Source organism: Lucilia cuprina, chromosome 5 (genome assembly GCF_022045245.1).
Source record: "Lucilia cuprina isolate Lc7/37 chromosome 5, ASM2204524v1, whole genome shotgun sequence".
Taxonomy (NCBI): Eukaryota; Metazoa; Arthropoda; class Insecta; order Diptera; family Calliphoridae; genus Lucilia; species Lucilia cuprina.
The window spans coordinates 49,593,258-49,611,055 of record NC_060953.1 but is presented as its reverse complement, the minus strand read 5'-3'; the positions used below and the strand labels follow the sequence as shown (position 1 = coordinate 49,611,055).

The 17,798-nt window shown below is 26.5% G+C and overlaps 1 protein-coding gene across 12 annotated transcripts in view; it reads left to right on the top strand.

The window, feature by feature from the left end:
* The window catches only part of LOC111678401 (collagen alpha-1(XVIII) chain), a 331,879-nt gene that overhangs the window by 274,047 nt on the left and 40,034 nt on the right, over positions 1-17,798 (top strand). For 7 of the 12 annotated variants that reach the window (XM_046953011.1, XM_046953013.1, XM_046953019.1 and 4 more), the window contains 3 exons: positions 535-561; positions 13,164-13,178; positions 13,522-13,652. In XM_046953011.1, coding sequence (XP_046808967.1) covers positions 535-561; positions 13,164-13,178; positions 13,522-13,652 — 173 coding nt within the window. The remainder of the gene's footprint in view (positions 1-534; positions 562-13,163; positions 13,179-13,521; positions 13,653-17,798) is intronic. The other 5 variants (XM_046953012.1, XM_046953021.1, XM_046953020.1 and 2 more) reach the window with 2 other exon arrangements.

Below are 17,798 nucleotides of genomic sequence, written 5' to 3'. Positions count from 1 at the left end.
GAGCAATATTTTCATACTCATACTTGTCGTTGTACTCAAACATAATTCCATATTTACTTATAACATGTTATTTTGGAAAAATTAACAATATTTTCTTTTAAATTAAATATTTTTGTATATATAACAATAAAACACTTAGATTTGTTTTGTAAATACTCATGAATTAAAAAGCTCACAAAAAATATTTAATACATTTACCAAAACAAAAACAATACAATAACATGAAAAAATCTCTTACGTTTACTTTAAAAATACAATAATTTCCTCTGTTTTTATATTGGCACTTTAAAGTTAATCATTTTAAAAAGAAGTAACATTTAGCTAACAATAGTTGTTGCATAAAAATATATATCTTTTTGTTAAATATATTTTTTGTAATATTTAAATTATTCAAACAGGAAATTTTAATGAAAAAAAATTAAACCATTAGCAATATTACTCTTAACCGCTTGTACAATTTTTCACTATTAACAAAAACTACCTTTTATTGTTTTTCCTATATTTTTTATAATTTCTGCAATTCAAATTCAATAGTTTACTACAGCTCCGGAATATGAAACGGTAAATATTTTGTTTTTTTGAAGTTTAAATTTTATTGTTTATAATTTTTTCTTTACCAAATATAGTTTGTAAAATACACTAAAATAAAAATAAATAAAATTCTCTATGTGCATGTAAGCAAATAAATATTTGCAGTTTAAATATTTGTTAATAGTATTTCATATATATTTTTCAAAAACGATTATTTATCATTCTCATAAATAAATGAATTTTTCAATTGTTTTCATTTAATGTTTGTGATTAAATGGAATACAAAAAATTATTTATAATATTATAAATTAAATTTAAAATTTCATAATTTTTTTTAATTTGTTTGCAATTATTTGAAATAATTTAAGAGAAATTAATATCAAAGATTTAATTGACAATATTAACATATACGTTAACTACAAAGTCATACTTTCAAACTTAAAAAGAACTGAACTAGAATTGGATTAGAACTGAATTAGAACGGAACTAGAACGGAACTAGAACTGAACAAGAACTGAACTAGAACTGAACTAGAACTGAACTAGAACTGAACTAGCACTGAACTAGAACTGAACTAGAACTGAACTAGAACTGAACTAGAACTGAACTAGAACTGAACAAATTCAATAGTTTACTACAGCTCCGGAATATGAAACGGAAATATTTTGTTTTTTTGAAGTTTAAATTTTATTGTTTATAATTTTTTCTTTACCAAATATAGTTTGTAAAATACACTAAAATAAAAATAAATAAAATTCTCTATGTGCATGTAAGCAAATAAATATTTGCAGTTTTAAATATTTGTTAATAGTATTTCATATATATTTTTCAAAAACGATTTTTATCATTCTCATAAATAAATGAATTTTTCAATTGTTTTCATTTAATGTTTGTGATTAAATGGAATACAAAAAATTATTTATAATATTATAAATTAAATTTAAAATTTCATAATTTTTTTTAATTTGTTTGCAATTATTTGAAATAATTTAAGAGAAATTAATATCAAAGATTTAATTGACAATATTAACATATACGTTAACTACAAAGTCATACTTTCAAACTTAAAAAGAACTGAACTAGAATTGGATTAGAACTGAATTAGAACGGAACTAGAACGGAACTAGAACTGAACAAGAACTGAACTAGAACTGAACTAGAACTGAACTAGAACTGAACTAGCACTGAACTAGAACTGAACTAGAACTGAACTAGAACTGAACTAGAACTGAACTAGAACTGAACTAGAACTGAACTAGAACTGAACTAGAACTGAACTAGAACTGAACTAGTACTAAACTAGAACTGAACTAGAACTGAACTAGAACTGAACTAGAACTGAACTAGAACTGAACTAGAACTGAACTAGAACTGAACTAGAACTGAACTAGAACTGAACTAGAACTGAACTAGAACTGAACTAGAACTGAACTAGAACTGAACTAGAACTGAACTAGACCTGAACTAGAACTGAACTAGAACTGAACTAGAACTGAACTAGAACTGAACTAGAACTGAACTAGAACTGAACTAGAACTGAACTAGAACTGAACTAGAACTGAACTAGAACTGAACTAGAACTGAACTAGAACTGAACTAGAACTGAACTAGAACTGAACTAGAACTGAACTAGAACTGAACTAGAACTGAACTAGAACTGAACTAGAACTGAACTAGAACTGAACTAGAACTGAACTAGAACTGAACTAGAACTGAACTAGAACTGAACTAGAACTGAACTAGAACTGAACTAGAACTGAACTAGAACTGAACTAGAACTGAACTAGAACTGAACTAGAACTGAACTAGAACTGAACTAGAACTGAACTAGAACTGAACTAGAACTGAACTAGAACTGAACTAGAACTGAACTAGAACTGAACTAGAACTGAACTAGAACTGAACTAGAACTGAACTAGAACTGAACTAGAACTGAACTAGAACTGAACTAGAACTGAACTAGAACTGAACTAGAACTGAACTAGAACTGAACTAGAACTGAACTAGAACTGAACTAGAACTGAACTAGAACTGAACTAGAACTGAACTAGAACTGAACTAGAACTGAACTAGAACTGAACTAGAACTGAACTAGAACTGAACTAGAACTGAACTAGAACTGAACTAGAACTGAACTAGAACTGAACTAGAACTGAACTAGAACTGAACTAGAACTGAACTAGAACTCAACTAGAACTCAACTAGAACTGAACTAGAACTGAACTAGAACTCAACTAGAACTGAACTAGAACTGAACTAGAACTGAACTAGAACTGAACTAGAACTGAACTAGAACTGTTCTAGAACTGAACTAGAACTGAACTGAACTAGAACTGAACTAGAACTGAACTAGAACTGAACTAGAACTGAACTAGAACTGAACTAGAACTGAACTAGAACTGAACTAGAACTGAACTAGAACTGAACTAGAACTGAACTAGGACTGAACTAGAACTGAACTGAACTAGAACTGAACTAGAATTGAACTAGAACTGAACTAGAACTGAACTAGAACTGAACTTGAACTGAACTAGAACTGAACTAGAACTGAACTAGAACTGAACTAGAACTGAACTAGAACTGAACTAGAACTGAACTAGAACTCAACTAGAACTAATTTAGAACTGAACTAGAATTGAGCTAAAACTGAACTAGACCATAAACTAAACTATAAAATAGATTATGGACTATTATAAGACCAGACTATTGAGGAGGCTATATACAATACCATTTACTATACTACGGAATAATGTGTAGACTATGCTAAAACACAATACCGTTTATTGCTGTAAATTTGTTTTCAGCCATTAATTATTCCCCAATTGACGCAAATTTTCTATACCTGTCAATAACTACAGGAAACGAGCTATTATTTTTATGAATTTAATTTTTTTATTATATTTTTATACTAAATAATTTTTGTTAACGTTGTGATTTTTCTTTTCGTATTGTTATTTTTGTGTCATATTATATTGTTAAAATATTTCATTTAGGTTTTTTGTTATTGTTGTTAAATTTGTCACATTCATACAAGCAGGTGTCAATATTCCCAAAAGATAACAAATACGTAGCAATCACGTTTATTTTATTTTGTTATTGTTGCTGCATGTAGCAAATATTATTTTTGTTGTACGTTAACACTTACAATTTGTTAAACATAATTTAACTTGTTGCAAAAAAAAAAAAAAAAAAAAAACAACAACAAAACGTATGTTTATAACTGAATTTATTATAAATAATAAATCTTTGTTCATCAAATTGGATTTAGATAAAATAAAAAAAATGAAATACTAACTAGTAGTAAATTTTTTTTTGTTGTGTTAAAATATTATCTATAATCTAAAAGGGGAAAATACTTTTTCAGCACATATTGTTGAAACAATAGCAAAAGAATATTAATTTTGTTTAAGTTTTATATATGATTTTTTTTTTAAATTTTGGTACAAATACCAAATTTTTTTTTGTATTTAAAAAGTCTTTAATAAATTTTTTTTATTGGATATATGTTTCATGATGTTGTCCTTAACTCCTGCTAGTTATTTTAACAATAGTGTAAAAAATTTACATGTTAACACATCACGTCTCAATGACACATGTAGATGTAAAAAAAAAGAAAAAAAAAGAAGACAACAAATGCGTTGTACATGAATGTTAGAAAATGTCAAACCGAAAATATTGGGTTATTTTTAATTTGTAATAAAGATGCATGACACACAGTTTTATATTTCAACTAAAACAAAAAATTCTAACGTAAATTTAAGAAAGTTTTGTAAAAAAAATTACAATATAATGGTAAAATCATGATATTCTTTAAAAACATTAAAATTTTTCACACGAAAATGCAACATCCCATCGGCTAATCAACCTTAATATTCAAACAATAATAATGACGACTATTTTTATAAATGCTGAGTTGTAAAACAATTTTTATCAGAAAAATTTTATTTAATGGCCTCTATACACTTTTTAACATGATATTTTCACTCTATATTTTTTAAAACAAAATTCTTTTAATGTATTTTTTTCTCTCTTCAGTTAAACGTGATGAATTTGTTTATTTTCAGGCAAAAATTTAAATGTGTACTTTTTCCACATAATTTTTGCAATTCATCATTCATATATATGTTATAACTTTTCATTTTTGGTTTGTCCTCTTGTTTGCCTCTAAAATGTGTTTTTTTTCTCCTGTTTGTTTTGTAACAACAACAATAATTGTGTCATGTTCCAAATAATACAAATGTTAAAAACATAAATTACCAACTGCAAAACAGACCAATAAAACAATTACAACATCATTTATTATAATAATGTCAAAGCTTTTGTTCCATTGTGTTTACTTATTTTTCAAACATTAAATTTAATTCGGGAGTTTTAAAACTTCAAGTTTTGAAATATTTTATTGATGCTTTTCTTTTTTTGGAGTTTTATTTCAGTATTTAAATTTTCATATTTTATACAGTGACTATTTTGCCATTCACTAGAATAATAAAGCCTATAAAAATAAATGTATGAGGGTTTTTTTTTCCATATAGTCATGGATTATCAAAATAGATCCTTTAACATGTAACAACAGTTTTTGTTAACAAAAAAATTTATATTCGTTATTATATATTGTTGATTTAAAGAGAGCTACATCAATTTGCGAGCATTTAAGACCAGGGTTACCTATAATAAGTTCGTTGGAAATTTTTAAAAACTCTCTGGAAAAATTAATATCTTTAGAAATGCAGCATATTTTAATATATTCAAAAATTTTTAAATAAAAAAAAAAACAATTTTTCTTTCCAAAAAATGTTCAATATAAAAGGAAATTTTCAAAAATTCGCTGGAACAATTTCTCTATAAAAGTGAAAAATTTCAACCAAACTCTCCATTAAGAAGACAACTTCGAAAAAATTTTCTATAAAACTATTTTCTATAAAGAAAATCGTAAATTTTCCAAAAAAAAAAAATTTATTTTCAAAAAAATATTAAAAAGACTACTTCTGAAAAGCTTAAAATTTAGAAGAATTAAAAAATAAACTAAGTTATAAAAAGAGTTATTTGTTTGAAAATTTTTTTCAAAGAGAATTTTTCAGGAAAAACTCTACCAATTCTCCTAAAATTTTCAATAAAAAGAGAAATTTTCCTTAATTATAAACAAAGACATTTTTCTATAATTTGCTATTAGAAGAAATATTTTTTAAAATAATTTGCTATTAGAAGAGAATTTTTTAGAGAAAAATAAATATTCTATAAAGGAAATGAAAAAAAATCTTTATAAAAATTATTCTTCCAATATAAAAATTTCCAATAATATTTCAAATATTTTCCATAAAAATAGAATTTTCCAAAAACCTTTCAATAAAAATAGAAATTTTCCAAAATTTTTCTATATAATTTAAAATTTTTCAAAAATTTTCTATAAAAATAGAAATTTTTCAAAAATTTTCTACAAAAGTAGAAATTTTTTTTCAAATTTTCTACAAAAGTAGAAATTTTTCAAACATTTTCTATAAAATTATAAACTTTTTATAGAAATAAAAATTATTTATAAAAATTAAAATTTTTCAAACATTTTCATAAAAATAGAATTTTTCAAAAAAATTTCATTAAAAATAGAAATTTCATTAAAAATTAGAAATTTTCAAAAAAAAAAAATTTTTATTAAAAAAAGATATTTTCCAAAAAAAAAAAAATATAAATTTTCTATAAAAATAGAAAATTTCTATAAAAACAAAAATTTTCTATAGAAATATAAATTTTCCGAAAATTTCTATAAGCATTTTCAATGAAAATACTTTTGTTTAAGAGAAAGATTGTTATTAGTGGGGCATTTAAAAAAACGGTTAATATTTTCTTATTTAACCTTCTTTATATATATTTTCCTAGCTTACCCTGGGTGCTTCCCTACACAATCAAAAAAAAAAAAAAAAAAAAAACGAATAAAAAGTACCCATATGTCTCCCATATGGAATATTATTCATTAAGCACTATGAGTGTTTAGTTTCTAAATTCTATATAAATTTAAGGAGTATCATTGGAACAACAAAACAAAAAAATACTAATAAAATCTTCTTGTGCCAAAAGATTCTTCTTTTAGATGCAATTAAAATGTTTCTTCTATTACTAATATTGTGTAAAGTAATCAAGGAAATTTGTTTTAAACGTTTTTGCCCTTTTTACCCCCAAATATTCAAATATTTCTTCTTAGTGGACCTATAGTTCCAAAAAGACATCTAGTGTAAAAATTTCATGATTGTAGGATTAACCGTTTAGGAATCAGTCGGTCAGTAACGCTACTCTTTTATGTATATGTATAAATTGTAATTGTTATAGTTACTGTTGTTGTATTTATTATTTTATTCGTTATCTTTTGACTGCAACACCATGTTTTTTGTTGTGTTTTACTGTCTCTGTTAAATTAATGCCCAAAAATCACTCACAATTTGTTTATTTGTTTCAGTTTTTTTGTTTTACTGATTTTGCATTTTTTATAATAAATTGTGAATAGTGTTGCATATTTTAATTGATGGAGCTATTGTATAGTGCTGTAGATTTTTTTTGACAACATACTTTGTGTAACATTAAGAGTATTAAAATCGTAAAAATAATTTATAAACGTTAAAGGAGTAGAAAGTATTTAAATACTATTTTTTTCAATAAATACTAACTAAAAAGTTTTTCCATTGTCGTTTAAAGTTCATACGAAATGCATGTCTTTTGAATTAAAGAGATATAATAAAAGATAGTTTGTTCTTTACTGCAGACATGATTTCAACTTACAACAGGTTTTAATAAATCTTTTTTTTACAAAACAAAATATTTCTTATCTGTGTACTAGATTCGAAATGTTCAAATAGTTATATTTTTCTTTTAAATTATCACCCATTACACTTAAGATTTCAATCTAAATAACATTTTATTTTATTGTTTATTTCATAAATTTTCATTGAAGATTTATCTTATGAATCTTAAAATTGCTCTGACATGAATCGATATTAAACACGCTTCAAAATCAACACATACTCTTTCTGCCTCTCTCAAACACATTCGCTTAAAAGCCCTACAAACATACATTATGTTTAAATGATTAAGTCTATCAATTTAATGTTGTTTTTCCTCTCTCTATCGTATACGATGAAGAGCCATGTGTTGCAACTACAAAGGATAATCAATTATCGAATACCATGATGATTTATACAAGTGGCATGTTAAACAAATATGCTTTGTCGCAGTATATTTTGGGTAAAGTTTGAAAAGGGGGTATTAGGGGTGTTAGATCCAAAAGTATGATTTATATACTACTGAAACGTGTGTGTCATATGTAAAAAAAAAGTATATACATATGTAATAATATGTATAACCAATATAAATACAATATGATTTTATATGTCATTAAAATGACTATGACAGACACCTGTGATCTTATAATAAAACTTGAGATTTTTCATAATTTTTTTTAACGTTTTTTTTTTTTTGCCTTTGGTATTACCAGTAAGACAAAAGTTGATTTTATATGTAAAGGTTATACGAGACGAAAAATTATATAAATAATTGATGTATTATAACATCATGACCTTTATACATAAATTTTTGACATATGTTGAATATTAATCATAATTTAAAAGTGAAATTAAGCACAAATTTTTACAATAAAAACATTATATTTGTGCTTGAATAATATCATTGCAAGTTTTTATATAATAGAGGAATTCCATTTAAAATTTGAAAGATTTTTCCCATAGTCACCGATTTGGGAAATATTTTTTTAAATAAAAAGAAGAACCCACTTAGAACCCAAAGAAGAACTTACTTATTTTGTTAGTTAGTTAGTTAGTTAGTTTGTTTGAAAGAAGGATGTCATATATACATCAAATCCGAAGAAATGCACCTTGGCCTTTATTGGGCCTGTTGTGTACTCCTTAACCAGTGCCACAGGTGGGAATCGAACCCACCACCTCCGGTCTACCAGACTAGAACACTAACCACTAACCCTCCGGAGGCCACTTTTTCAATTAAATTTTAAAAACTATAAAAAACTTAATAGCATTGAAAATGCTTAAAAATTTCATAAAAGGTGCCAACAATATTAATTGCAGACACACAAAAGTGTATATTCAGGGACCTTATAAAATTCTATGATGATCTAGCAATATCCGTCTGTCCGTCTGTCTGTCTGTCTGTTAAAATCACGATAGGGTGCGAATGAATGCAGATAGAGGGCTGTAATTACCCACAATTAATTCTTGTACGTAAGCTTTGTTGGATATTGAAAATTGGTAATTCGCATAGCTCCCATATACGTAAACCCTTAGCTTTAACAGTCATAACTATTTTAAAAATACCATGATGGGATTCCATTTAAACAAGTTGTATGTGAACCAAAATATCCTTAGCAAATTTTTTTGAGGATAGGTTCACAATTTACCTTACTCTCCATATAAGGTTCTGTTCATAAAATGACTTTACCACTCATTACTGGCTTAAAATTTATCTATCAACTAAGGAGTGAGATCGAAAAATTCTTAACATACATATATGTTTATAAAAAAGAAACCACTAAACTTTATTATTTTTATTTGATTCAAATTATTATTACAATTTACAAAAAAAAAATCTACCACACTTTTGGGCACCTTTTTTGTACTCTTCAATTCTCTTTTAACAAGAGCCCAATATCTCTCCACTGGCCTTAGCTCCGGGCAGTTTGGAGGATTTGCCTCTCTTGGTACAAATACCACATTATTGTTCTTGTACCACTCAAGGGCTTGTTTACCATAGTGACAGGATGCCAAGTCAGGCCAAAAATAAGTGGACACATTATGAAGTCTTATGAATGGAAGCAGCCTTTTTTGTAAACATTCCTTGATGTAAATTTCGGTATTTATAGAGCCCGTTGTAACAAATGATTGGCTTCTTTTGCCGCAACTGCAAATTGCTTGCCATACCAAGAACATTCTGGGAAATTTTGTCTGCTTTTGGGTCCTAAACTTTTCTTCAACATTCCCTCGAGCATCAGCAACATAAAACTTTTGACCTGGAAGTTGCGAAAAATCTGCCAGAACATACGTTTCGTCATCCTTTATGCAGCAAGAATATTTTTTTATAAAACTTGACTTCAATTTCCGAGCACTGAGCTAACCGAGCTGCTTTCCTACCGGATGTGATGGGAGCTCTTTTGAAAATGCGTTCTATTTTTTTGGCTTTAGAAACATCATGTGGACCATTCCTTCTACCTGAACCAGGTTTTCTATCAACTGACAAGTTCTCCCGGTACTGTTTAATAACATTGGAAACAGTTTGACGGCAGACCTTTGTATGCTTGGCAAACTTTTTGTAAGACCAAGTTGGGTTTAGTTGAAAATATTTAATAATTTCAGTACGCACTTTTTTCTGGTCACTCATTTTAATCAGATTAACAAAAAAATTAATATAATTGACATTACACATAATAACTGACATGTTTTTCAAAGGTAACTTGATCAAAAAAAAAAAAATCAAATAATACTTTGGTTGAAAAATGTAATGAAAAACGTGTGTTAAGAATTTTTCGATCTCACTCCTTAATAAGGATCGGTTCAGTATTGACTCTACTTCCCTTTTCAGAAAATAAGTTAAAGGCTAATTACTGAGTCAGAATACAATGATGAAATTCGGCATTACATCGCCTTAAATTTCTTTACAAATGTTTATAAGAATTGTTTAACAGAATTTATCGCTCACTACTGGCTTATGCGAGTACAGCGAATAAATTTTATATAAACAAGTTTAGTAATGTACCAAATTTTATAAGTAACAGTCTATAATTGACCTTACCCCGAGATACTTATTAGATCAACTTAGGAAAATTATTTTGCCGTATACTAATGGCTAACAAGAGTACAGTAGTAAAAATCGACATAATCGGCTTTTATACTAACACTGACAAATTGTATGAGGATTGGTTCATAACTGGCTCTATAACCCATTCAATGTCCCTTTCAGAAAATGACTAACTTTCATCACTGCCTTATAAATAAAAGTATTACGTTAAAATTCGACCAAAATTTATATAAAAGAAATTCGTCATTGATAAGGATTCGGTTCATAATTGGTTCCATCTCCCATATAACCACTCTTACAAAAAACCATTTCATGGTTATAAAAATTGGACATAAAGTATTTATTTTTAAAATCTATACATTTTTTGGTAAAAAGCATCCTATCCTTATATCATATAAATATCGATTATAAAATTCAACAAAGAATAATAAAATAAAGTTTCGTTGTATGTGATATGATAGTGTTTATAGAAAACATTTTGAATTTTTTTTTTTAATTTTGTATTTTTATATAAAATTTTCGAAATTTTTTTAATAGAAAATATTAAAAAAAGTTCTTTTTTATAGAAAAATTTCTAAAATTTTTTCTATTTTTAGTGTTTGAAAATTTGCTCTTTTAAAAAATTTTGTGATTTCTTTTTTTAAAGAAAGGAAACGTTAAAAAAACATTGCTGTTATAGAAACATTTTCTGAATTTTTGTCTCTTTATAGAAGTTTTCTTTTTCTATTAGAACTTTTCGTAAAATTTTTCTAATGATAAAAAATTTTCGTTAAATTTTTCTTTTTTAGAAAACTATTGGAAAATATTTCTTTCTTTAGCTTTTTTTCTCTATTCAAAGAAAGTTTTTACTTTTATATAATATTTTCCAAAAAACATTTTTTGTACAAAATTTTATTCAAACTTTTTATTTAATAGAAAATTTTGCATAGAAACCACTTTTTATCGAAATTTTCCCCAAAAATTCTTCTGCAATACAATTTTCTCTTTTATTAGTTATCATAAGAGAATTTCCCTTTCAAATGAAATCTATGAACATGGAGTTATTAAATGAAAATGTTAATTTTTTTTAACCACTGAAATTCTGAAATTTTCTCTTAATATATAACTATTTGTGAAAATTTGTTTCTCTATAGAATTTTTATACCCTACACTACTATAGTGAGGAGGGTATTAGGTGTTTGTGATGATGTTTGTAACACCCAAAAATATTGATCTTACATCCATCTTAATAAATACCAATCGGTTCAGAATCACTTTCTGAGTCGATTTAGCTATGTCCGTCTGTCCATGCAAACCTTGTGCGCACGCTACAAGTCGCAGTTTTTAAGATAATTTGATAAAATTTAGTACATTTTGGTCCAAGAAGGAACGTTATTAAAAAAGTTAAAATCAGTATATTGAAATGATTTGGGTTTAAAATTACGCTAAATGTTCTATTCCATCCGTCAAGAAAAATCTAGAAAATTTACTTTTATAGAACTTTAATTTTTCCTTTAAATCAAAATTTTAAAAAAACAATTTTCTTTAATGAAATTAAATTTTTTTATACAAATTTCCTCTCATTTTTTCTTACTTAATGTTAAGAAAACTTTCTATTTTCTAGGAGTTTTTTGTTAAATTTTGTTTAACAATTTTCTGGTTGATCAATATATTTTTTTCTTTTATTTTTTGTTTGATGGATGTATGATTGACAAAATATTTATTTATTTAGTTTTATTATCAGCTTTATCTGCTCTTATTGCATTGTCTATTTGCTTTCCTGTCTTGTGAAATCAGTTTTTTTTTTTATATCTTGTCAATATTTTCTGGAAAATTGTTTACACACATATATAAGTTTATAAAATAAAATATTAATGTGTGCATGTATTAGCTATAAAATATAAATGTTTGAGAAATTATTGATGTAAATATATGTAAAAGAGTATGCGTGTCTGTATCTATTGTATATGAAATTTTTATTTATTTATCTATTTCTTTATATTTTAAGATAATATTATTTTCTTTAATAGAAAAAATGCTAAAAAATTTATATTTATTTTATAAATTTAAATTGTTATTCCTTGGTTAACAGCAAGTATTTGTGTTAAAATTTGTTTAAGAAAAAATGTAAGAAAATATCGACAAAAAAAAAAACACTTTAAATGTCAATATTTAATAAGTCAATTTAAAAAATCAAGCAAATGACAGCTATCAAATGTTTCTAATCAGAAATTTAACTTTACTTTATTTTGTATTTTAAAAACGTTTTACTAAAGTAGAGTAGAGTTGTTTTTTATCTTTTGAATAGATTGAATATACTATTTATTCTAAAGGGAAATCACAATTGTGTTTCAAAAATACACCTATACATATGTACATACACACACACAGAGACATAGACAAACAAACAGATTGTTGATACATATCACTTTTGCCACCATGGAATTTATTTGTCCATTTTAATTTGTAAAACCAACAACCAACACATTATTTAGGTTAAATTTTTAAGTTTGTTTAAATGTCTGCATGAGATTTAGAAGATATAAGAGAAATGTGAAACAAGGACAGGTCAATAGGTCATTGTATAATTAAAGAATATAATTTAAAGATGTGTGTTATGTAAACGTTAATGTCTGTTATAATTAATATTCTTTATTATTTTAAATTTAATATTTCTTTGCATTTTAAATGTTTTTTTAATTGTGATAACAATATTCTTAAAATTAACTTATATTTCCAAACATTTGAACAAAACAATATTCAATAAATAATTTCATTTATAAAAAAAAATATATATATTATTTTCTCTCTTTCTCTTTTTCATTGTTATTGATTAAATCATTAATTAGTGGTATCCACGTATGGTAAGTTTATCACAATTAGTATTATAGTTATTTAAAAAAAGTATTATTTAAACATATTAAATATTTATGCCTACAAGTATTATTATGTGTTATTTTTAATAAATATTTAAGTATTTATCAGTTCATTTACTTTATTAGTTTTTTGTTTTCATAATATTTGTTTAAGTTTTAATTTACATTTGCATAAATATTTACCATGCAAGTGAAAAATAAAAGTACTTTAAATATTAATTTCATTATAATTTTATTAATTAAATAAATATTTATTTTTTTATATTTATTTCACATTTATGAGTATAAAACTTTATTAAAATGTTGTAAAATTTTTTTTTTTTCAATTTAGTTACGAGTGGCGGCTTTGAATGAACCGTATATTGGCGATTTACAGGGTATACGCGGTGCAGATTTTGCCTGTTATCGTCAGGGTAGAAGAGCTGGTTTATTGGGAACATTTAAAGCATTCCTGTCATCAAGGTAAGTTCTAGTATTATTATAATTACTTCCAGTTATTTTATAAAAAAATATTATAATAATATAAAAATTAAGAAATAAAGCAGAAATTAAAAATCTAGTCTTGTTGAAAGATATATTTTATAAAACTAAACATTTCCCAAAAAAAATTTGCTAAAAAAATACGTGCAGTTTTCTGATATTTTCTAAATTTGTTCTATGAAAAGAGGATTTTTTTAAAAATCTTGCAAAAAAGGTGAAATTTTCCGAAAATATTGTTTAAAAAAATAAATATTTTCTTTTATATTATTTTCTAAAATATTTCTATTAAAAGAGAAAACTTTTCAAAAAATTTCCAACAATTTTCTATAATAATGGAAAATATTCTCAGAAAAGTGAAATTTTCTATAAAAAAATTGTTATTTTCAAAAAAATTTACATAAAAAAAAAAACATTTTCCACAAAATATAAATAAAAAAATTGTCTATAATAACAAAAATGTTCGGAAAATTTTCTATAAAAAAAAGATACATTTTTCAAAAATTGTCTAAAAAAATTTAAATTTTTTCTGTAATAAAGGAGTTTTTTCTGATTTTTTTCTTTTATTGAGAAGTTTTGCGAAAGTTTTACCTAAAAAGAAAAAAATGTCCGTAAATTTTCCATAAAATGAAAAATTGTCTTTAATAAGAGAAATTTTAGAAAAATTTTCAATAAAAGAGATGAATTTGCCGAAATTTTGGAAGATAAAATCTTTTTGCTCTAAAAGAGAAACCTTCAGCTAAAAGATGGGGAGGTATATTGTTTTTGTCGTTTCGTTCGGTACCCACAGAAATATTCGCCTTACACCCATAAAAGTATATATATGAGAGCCTCAGATCTCATTAGATTCTGAGAAAATATCCGTTCGTTTGTCATATCACAATAGGAACCACACGGTAGGAGCTATATAGTTGAAATTTTGCATAAATATTGTATATAGCTTGTCTTTTATTTGGTAATCGGTCAACGTTTTCCCATAGCCCCCATACAAGTGGAAAAAAGTTTTAACAATATACTTAACTACGAAATTTTACAAAATAATCATTAAAACTTTAAATAATAGTTAAAATGTTAATCTCTTAACCAAATATTATGAGGATAGGTCTATAATTGACATTACTCTTTATATTAGTTCTCCCCGGGGCATGTTCCCTTGGTGAAATCTTCACCTTGGTGTTATTGCCATCCCGGGGTAAAGAGGTGCTAACAATACCTATACTTTGCCGGGACTATAAACTGGTGATGTCAAATGTATCCTCGGCTTCGTCTTGGAATGATTTGCCATGGGGGTCTAACCAGAGCACCAGATAATCTAGTAATACAGGTGGCAAGTTGCCCGCAGGACTTGTCATGGCTAATCAGTTGGTTCAAGTTCATTTGGGATCAACGTAGTGACTGTGGTTTAAAACCCAAAATCGCGGGAGAGAATGTTGGTTTAAAAACTGATATATCCATGTCATATATGTATGGATTTTCTTTCCAGTGCTATTGATATCTCAACCTGATCGCGTTGGGTATATCTTACTCTTCGCATAGTAGAGCGACAGTATATGTTGGGGAATTTTCAGACCTTATGGTCTGACAATGGAACTGATGTAAGTTGGTGAACGATCGGGAGTGTGTTCTTTGCTCTCCTGGAGAATAGTATTGATTTAGTACACATCTTACTTCAGGCAAGTTCTCTTGCTACGCGACTTTGAGGACCACCACTCGACTTGACGGGACTATTTTTGGGTTTGAATTTTGATCTTGATTTAAGGTCATCTCAGTAGTGTGATTGCGCACGCGTTAAAAGCTTAAGGAATGCACTAGAATAGGTCATTATATGATGGGGATTTCATTTAAAAAATACAATCTTTCATTGCATCATAAAGGTGGTTATCTTCCGGTATATCCGGAAGCTTGATTTCAGCACATATTTAGGTTATCTCCCTTCTATTGGCTTTGGACTAGAGATTGCTTTTTTTTGTCAGGGTTAGGTTTGAGTCCATGCTACCTGTCATTCCGCAACGAGGCTTCTATATCAAGAGTTTAAATAGCTCGAGTACTTCAACAAAGTGCTTATACATAACCCGACTCAGCCATGTACAAAAAGTGACACATGAGTTCTTATAAAAGGATTCACCGTGAAATAAAGCCGTCACAGCTAATGTTCATAGAAAGCACTCGACATTCTCCATATTAGTTCCACTTAAATGCTTATTATTAGTTCAGAAATATGAATATAGCAATGAAATTTGACTTTAAGAAGTTTTGTATATATAACCCTATCACCGTTTAAAGTCCCCTTCATTCTCCACTCATTAATAGCTTAAAAAAACGATTACAATATAAATAAAAATTTTCTTTTTGGCAATTATTTTATGGTGGTTATATAAAATTCGGTATGGTCGAATATGACACTTGTGGGTGGGGGTGCATTTATAATTGGTCACAGGCAAAATTAGTCTTTACCTTAACAACATTAATCTGTTTAATTAACAATGCTTAATTCCCTTTCTTAAACAGATAAATAATAATAAAATAATTAAAATTTTCCTGTTTCTCAATACATATAATACCATACTTAAATACATATGTATGTATACGTACATATAATCCTTAAAAATATATCTTCAATAATAACTAAACAAAATAGATGAAAAATTAAACTGCAAGCTTAAACTTATAAATACTTTTTAAACATTTTTAATAAGACACCTACAGACAGACATTTTCCTAGGAATTTGAAGTCTTAAACTAATTGCTGCTCTACTAACATTTGATGGCACTTAAAAATATTTCATTTCATGTTGGTGTTTTTTTTGTGTCTTATTAATTAAAAACATAAAAAAATGTTTCTTCATATTCATAATTAAGAAAATGTCTTGACTTAATGAACAAAATTAAAAAGTTTCTTTAGCTATTATAGTAATAAACTTAATTAAAGGCTTTTTTTTGAGGAAAAACAAAATAAAACTTAATAACAATAATAGCAACAAATGCAGGAAGCAAAAATACATTTTTCACACTCCTGCTGTAAAATAAGTTGTTTTTTAATAAAAAAAACTGGTTATACAGATTATATTAAAAAAATTACAAAATATATTTAGTTAAAATCTTTTTTTTACTTTCAAAAGTTTAATATTTTTTTGTGGAGAAAAAACTTAAATAACTATGATCTTGTTAGTAATGTTATAAACTCCAACCGTGTTGAAACAAAAAATATGTAGAGAAAAAATTATTTTATTACTTTTAATAAGGCGTTCAACATAAACACAAGCACAACAGGTGCCCATAATGATTATGACAGGACTAAATAACAAACACAACAACAGCACTAGCATTAACAACAGAAAAGTAGTACAAAATTTTCCTGACGTAGCCAAAAAAAAAAAATTTAAAAAAAATATTAAATGTGATACTTGTAAAAAAATCTGCTGTTGAAAAAATAGAAAACTTTTATATTTTGTGGTAGCTACAAAAATTTGTTACTGGTCACTGAAATGTTATATGATTTTAAGAAGGGTTTGGGCAAAAACTATTTTCCTTTTTTAAACTGGGTAAAAGGTATTTTCCCTTTATAAATCAAATTCCAAGAAAAAGTCACAGGATAAAAAAAAATAATTAAATAGTTAGTTTGAACGGAGGGTGTATATACATGAAATCCAAAGAAATAAACCTAGGCATCTATCGGACCTGTTGTGTGCTCATTAACTAGTGCCTCAGGTAGGAATCGAATACGAACCACTAACCTACCAGAAGCAACTAGTGATAACTCACTATAAACTAGAATATAGACCAGTTCCGAGTGATGTGGACCGAACAAAACAATGTCTATCATACTCTACTTGAAGTTAACCAATTACCAAGACTACAGACCAGACTAGCCTATAGATTAGACTATATACTAGACCATAGACTAGAATAGACTAAAGACTACACTACAGACTAGCCTATAGATTAGACTAAAGAATAGACTAAAGACTTAACTATAGATTAGACTGTAGACTAGATTTTATACTAGACTATACACTATACGAAAGACTAGACTATAAACTAGACTAGACTATAGACTAGACTATAGACTAGACTATAGACTAGACTATAGACTAGACTATAGACTAGACTATAGACTAGACTATAGACTAG